Raw genomic sequence first — 6,520 nt, 5'->3', positions numbered from 1 at the left:
GGGAGGGAGGAAGGAAGGAAGGAAGGAAGGAAGGAAGGTAGGAAGGAAGGAAGGAAGGAGGGAAGGAAGAAAGGAATAAAGGAAGAAAAGAAAAGAAAAAAAAAGAAAAGAAAAGAGAAAAGAAGGGCAAAGGGCGGGCAAAGGGCAGGGGAAGGATGGGCCGGGGAGATGGCTCAGTAGAATAAGCACTTCCCTGGCAAGTGCAAGGGCCTGAGTTTAATCCCTGGTTCCTCAAAAAAAAAAAAAAAAAAAGGAACAAAGAAAGATAGATAGATAGATCCACTTCCTCCATGGGACACATATCCTAAGACTGAAAATGAATACTGTAAGTAGAGGGACACTGAACATAGTTTCTTATAATTCTCAAAAGCATTTTATTATAGATCCACACTTAGGGGAACAATTCTTTATCTCATTTAAACACCTGCCCTCTAACGTTGGGAGAACACATGAACTATTAACCTAGCCTAGAGCATTTTTTTCCTCCTAGTGCTACAGACCTTTCCTCCCTAACCAACCTTTGAATGAGGAATGTCAGCACTATCTACATACACAGTGGCAGATACAGGGAAATATGCCTCTCTATCTTTTCATCTTCTTATCTTTTGTTTCTTTCCATTTGTAGAATGCCAAAGCAAAGGAACATGATTTATCTGAGCCTTAAGAGTCAATCCTTCTCCAAATAACAGTTTGTTGAAGATCAGTAAGAGCAGATTACTTCCATTCACTCTGTCTCTATTAATCCTTGAAGTCTAACTCCAAACAAAAGCACTATTCCACTGCTGTGGAGCAGAACTCAGACCTTAGACAAAGAACTTGTACTAGTAACACAAAAGCTGTCATCTTTTTCTCTTAATTCAAGGGAAAAGGTATTAAGAAAAATCCTATGTTATTCACAACCCTTAAGCTACTCATAACCTTGACTTTTGTTAGATGGTGTGTCTAGAAAGTTATAGTAATACCTCCCTTAAAGCTCTTCATGTATAAGACAAATTTTCTGATTATTGTTCTGACATTAGGATAATGTACACAGTAAGACAATTCACATACTTCCAAAATCTACAGGGGAAACACACCCCTTATGTTAGGGATAGAGAAAAAGTGTCAGCTTTTAAAAACCCAGACATGTGCTTGTTCTGACATATGGTTGTGGCACCAGGTGAAATTTGTCCCCACCTGGACCATTCCTAGCCTTATCTTCTTCAGCTTCACAGTACTTCAATGAAAATAATGTACTCTTCTGGAGACTGAAGTTTTTCCCATTTCTGTTCTTACTTGTTCTGTGGTTTGAGTCAAGGTACTTACTACCTGTGGAGCAGTCTCACGAGCTATATTGCCTGGCAACACTATAGTTAGGAGAAAACTGAAAAAGAATAATTACCAAATCACTGTTTTGGTTTTCCACATACTTTGATGACTCTTGGAAGTACCTCACTCAACTGCCTTTTGATTTGGGTGCTTACAGTAGGTCAAGTATAAGACAGCACAGTCAGAACACTGCAGCTATGTTCTCATAATTGTAAAGAGAAAGATTTACTTCTATTATGGAATCACCCACCTCTATATTAGAAAAATCTTATTTAATATAAATGAAAGGTCAAGGGTAAGTGGGCTGTAAGTGGATAAGTAAGTTTTGAATAAAACTGCCATCTAACTTCTGCAGTCTGTGAAATTCTTCTTTAAGTGAATAAATGTGTAGAGCAACTCTCTATTACATTGTTCAGCACTGAACACCAACCTGACACTTAGAATTAAATTAAGAGAAACAAAACTGGATACTTTGAGACTTGAGGGCTAATTATACTGCTAGAGCTAAAAGTGGATTTAAGCTCTTCCCTTATCCCACTTAAATCTAACTAGATATAATCTCTCCATTACTAAAGAGTAGAGGTGTGTGTGCAGAGGTAGAGGTTCCCCTTGATGTTCTTGGACAAGGAAATCTAATCCTTTTCCCTGACACACATGGTTGCAATAGAAACCGTTCCTCAACGGCCAGTCTGGTTTTAATCTGTTCTTTCTAGCAAGAGAGGATTTGCAGAGAATGTTAAGAGAGAGCAAAATTATCAGAACTTGACTATAAAATAAAAGTGTTGATGAGAAATCAAGTTTTAAACAAGTGTTCAAAACTGTAAGCACAAACATATGTAGACATACAATGAATGCTATTGGAACTACAAAAGTTTTTAATCTTTAGTATATTTAAAGTCTACTTTTAATACATTCATAATCTCATCTTACTAGAGTTCTTCAGCTTACCCAAAAGATAGCAATGGTAAAACCATGTCCTTAAGCACAGTTATGGGGAAATATGAAAAATTCATACATGAATTTTCAGTATAGCCAGATTTATCACCGTAAAATAGAAACTTCTGAAATGTTAACCACTTTGCATGGAAATATTTCAGAATTTCTGTTTAAAGATATGCTAACATGTAATCTTTCTCTGAAGTTTCATGGCTACCTTTATTAAAATAAATTAAGTGTCTGTATATTACTCTGCCCAGAAGAGTTTGAAAATGGTGTGGCTTTTTGGTCATTCTTTTCCAAAGGCCAAAATGTTATTGTGAAAGAGTTCAAAAACAGAACTGGTTCACTTTTTTTCCCAAGGACTGGGAATTGATGCATAATAGGTAGCAAAATTACTTTATTACTGAGCTACCTCCCCCAAAACATCTTTTTTTAAAATTTTGAGCAAAGATTCACTAAGTTGCCCAAGCTGGCCTGTGTATCCTTCTGCCTCACTTTCTAGAGTAGCTGAAATTATGACTGGTTTATTTTTACTGTATCTTTTCTTTGTTCTTTCACTTTGTTTACTATCAGCCTTGTCTTTTGGCTGTTAAAAGTAGCATGCCAATCTCTAATAGTAAGCTGTGCAATTTGTTAAAATCAAATTTAAATTTAAAAAAAGTAGTTACTCCATATTAGGTATCATCTAGATGCTGGGGCAAATGTAACAATTATAAAATCCCTAAATAATTATAAAAATTTGGCCCTTGTCCAAAAACAACCTAGATGGCTAAGACTCAAGAATCATATGACCATCACTATGGTGGGAACCACCATTAATTTCTAACAATGGCTTAGAATTTAATTTAAAAATCAAGATATTGATATAATCAGATTTGTGTTCAGGTAAATTTTCTTTAGTGGGTATATGCCGTGGAAGTATTACCCATGAAAATAAGATCAGTTATAGAACATGAGCCTCAGTAGCTAGAACTAGGAACTACTTAAGGACATAGTATGCCCCCAACAGCTTCCAATGCACCTGTCCATTGTTAAGTTTTCATGTTAAAATGTGGGTAACTAGAAATATAGGATGTTTAATCTTGCTAACTCCCAGGGTCATACAATCTAATTAAAATATTACTATAAAAATTGTGTCGCAATGCTTTGGTTTGTATTAAAGGCGGCACTGATTAAAAACTTATAATGTTTGATAAAAATTTACAATGAATATCACATCTCCCTTCCCCTGGCAAGGTCTTTGGGCTTCAATAAATATTCTTTGGGTTCTCACATATCTCTTGGCTAATTTACTTTCATTAACTTACCAGTTTTACTCCACAAACTCTTACTTGGCAGTTTCAAAGATTTCCTTGGATTCAATAACCATGTTTTAGTCCAAAGCCCCCCGCAAAACTGCAGACTCATGTATCTATCTAAAAGCAATCATATAAAAAAAAATAAAAGGAATCATATTTGGAAGTAAAACAGGAACCTCAGATTTAATAAACAAAATGATGCACTTTACTGATGAATGAAATTTGATTTCCTTAGTTTCTCCCACCCCTTCATCCCTGTAATTAATTACTCTTTACTTCTAGATATACCAGTTATGCTTAGCTTCATCAGTTCACTGTATATTTACAAGATATTTTGGTTTTATCAAGTTTTATCTTAATGAGGTAAACATCATCCCTGAATAAATATCTCTTGTACAATTTATTTTCCACCCCCCCCCCTTTTGTTTTTTCTAACATTTCCTAGTTGAATAAATATAACACACAAAGGAATTGTGAAAAGCCTTCCAGGATTATATGTAATTATTCACATATCTATTTTTACTGAAAGATTTGGGTGCAGTAAAAGAAGCAGGAGAGCACCATTAGCACTCCTATAATTTAAACAAATTTCTCCCACTAGGCACCATCACATTCTTCCTCAATCCTCCCTGGACCAGGAAGAAGCCTTTCAGTCCTAACTACCTATTCTTCCCAAGGTTGGTATTTGCTTTGGTAACACCTCATTAGTGTGGTTCGTTTATTTTTCTGCTACCTCCTAAGCTGCGCACTTCTTGGAGGCAAGATTCACGTCCTTCCTCGTACCTCCGTTCCGTGAACCATTCATGACCTTGTACCAGATAAAGTCTGCGGGCCCAACACATGGGTAGCCCACACGGGTCTCGAAAAGCCACTTTACGGACCTCTTAAGGAAATGGGAGCCCGCATCCTAGAGACAATTCTAAAAAGCTGCCTCTGGATTGCTAGCATCAGATAGGCTTCCCACTCCTAGGCGCCACTACTTCAACACCCAAAGAATGACCTTCCCCACAGAAACCTACACAAAATCCGGCAACTCAGAAAAGCCCAGACGCATGCCGTCGCAGACCACACCCCCACCGTAAAGCGCGTTTGCCTAACAGGATATGCGCATGCGCAACAAGCAAGCGGCGCAGCGAGACTGGCAGAGGCTCTCTTAATGACGTCATCCAGGAAACGCCAGCCGAGCCCTTCTCAAGATGGCGCTGCGCGCACTGAGGAAAACGCGGGGGTGCAGGGGCGTCATCCGGGCACTTCACAAAGGATCTGAAGTTGTTCCCTCTCCCCAGGTAACTGAAGCTGAGTCTTTTACCGCCGACTTATTCCGTTTGCTTCGTCTCAATTTCCTTTCCTTCTCCCATTTATCTATTTCTGCTTCTTCGGGAGACTACCGAAATGTCTTGCTCTTTAGGTCCACAGGGACGTGGGAACGTTGCAAAGATACGTAATGACGTAAGGTATACCTTGGAGGAACGTGCAATCAGATCACGTGGTTGCGAGCGCGGCTGTTGCTGGGCAACGTAAGAAGCCAATTTGTAAGAGACCAGAGACCTTGTGGTTCTGGGATTGCTTTCCCCGTGGTTCCTTTACTATTCTTATCATCTTTTCCCTAACAACCAGCCAGGGGGGCATGAAGAAATTAGGGAAGACATTTTAGAACTGAATGGTTTAGGTTAATGCAGCCTGAAGCCCTCCCTCTGGCAGTATGTGGTTCACCTTTCACAGGTTTGCACGATTCACCCTTCGACATAGTCTCTCCAGCAGGTTTTGTGAAAAAAACGACAGTTAGCTACCAGGTGTATCATCCTGTTACCATTTTTGTTGACCTGCCCAGAGAGTAACACACTCCTTCATCCCAGGTGTATTTGGGAATTGTACTTTACTAAACCATTTCCAAGTGCAAACTTAGTAGTAACCACTTGGACATATACTACTGATTGATGTTATACGCTACATATGAAGTATGTTTGCTCTGAGAACAAAGGAGAAATTTAGAACTGATTATTAGGTAATTTCCTGACTTAGATACTAATTTCATTAGTCTGTAGATGTGACATGAGGATGTTATTTGTAAATGGTGTATTGGAAAGAGCCCTAAATAGGAAGATAGCAAACGAGGTACAGGGCTTTGACTGCCACTTACTAGCTGTGTTACATGACAAGTCACAGTCTCTCTGGGTTTATTTTCCTTTTAAGCCGGATGAAGGAAGAGTTAGGACCGACTGACATATTGATAGTATGTTAAAGTATATGCTACCGGTACCAAGGCATTTTCAAGCTTTGGAAAACGCAGGGCTTCTGGACTATGAAAGCAAAATAAAGTCAGTGAGAATAAATAAAAACTAAAATTTAAGTTCAATTTGTTTTTCTAATCCTGTAAATTACTTAATTTTCTAAACTTTTATTTTCTTCATTAATATGAGCTCCTTAATGATAAAGGCAGTATACTGAAAAGCTCTTTGTAAGCAAATACATTTTCGTATGTTATCATAAATTTAGGTAGTGCTAGGTTAGAGCTGATTCCAGTTTAGATCATCAGCTACTCTTCTTAAAGTTTGTGGGTATGAGTCTTCTGAATCAGACTTAATTTTTATAAGCTAATAGCATGTTAAAGTATACACTGCCAGTACCAAGATGAGTAAGCCATGAACTACCCATTATTGCGAACTAAAGAAAAAAGAAACAAACAAACAAACTAGAGCCTACTAAAGACTGCCCAGGGAAGTTGAAGACACTAAATCATTACAATTACTAAAGAACAAAACTTAAACCTCTTCTGTTGTTTCAGTGGCATTTATGAATAGAATTACTCTTAAAATTAATCAACTCTTAGTCTAGGTTGCTTCAATATGTACATATTAGTATTTCCAAACCTGTAATTTAGCTTTAAGTAGATTTAGAATAAAATGTGATAGATATATAGTTTCATTATCTTAATGAATAGAGCGACTTGTTCTAATGGTGTTTGTAAATAGGAT

At 37.7% G+C, this 6,520-nt stretch overlaps 1 protein-coding gene and 1 long non-coding RNA gene across 3 annotated transcripts in view; one reads left to right on the top strand and one right to left on the bottom strand.

The window, feature by feature from the left end:
• Positions 1–4,605, bottom strand: part of LOC111814030 — a 7,899-nt gene extending 3,294 nt beyond the window's left edge. For both annotated transcript variants that reach the window (XR_002819111.1, XR_002819110.1), the window contains exons 1-2: positions 4,565–4,605; positions 3,555–3,662 (exon numbers count right to left, since the gene is read on the bottom strand). This is a non-coding gene — a long non-coding RNA (uncharacterized LOC111814030). The remainder of the gene's footprint in view (positions 1–3,554; positions 3,663–4,564) is intronic.
• Positions 4,606–4,647: 42 nt separating this feature from the next.
• Wars2 (tryptophanyl tRNA synthetase 2, mitochondrial) overlaps positions 4,648–6,520 on the top strand; it is a 133,203-nt gene continuing 131,330 nt past the window's right edge. Inside the window, exon 1 of the mRNA XM_004646170.2 lies at positions 4,648–4,831. Coding sequence (XP_004646227.1) covers positions 4,742–4,831 — 90 coding nt within the window. The 5' untranslated portion in view covers positions 4,648–4,741. The remainder of the gene's footprint in view (positions 4,832–6,520) is intronic.

This window comes from Octodon degus, unplaced genomic scaffold, assembly GCF_000260255.1.
Source record: "Octodon degus isolate 3935 unplaced genomic scaffold, OctDeg1.0 scaffold00257, whole genome shotgun sequence".
NCBI lineage: Eukaryota > Metazoa > Chordata > Mammalia > Rodentia > Octodontidae > Octodon > Octodon degus.
The sequence above is the reverse complement of the archived record's forward strand: the minus strand, read 5'-3'. Positions and strand labels throughout refer to the sequence as shown.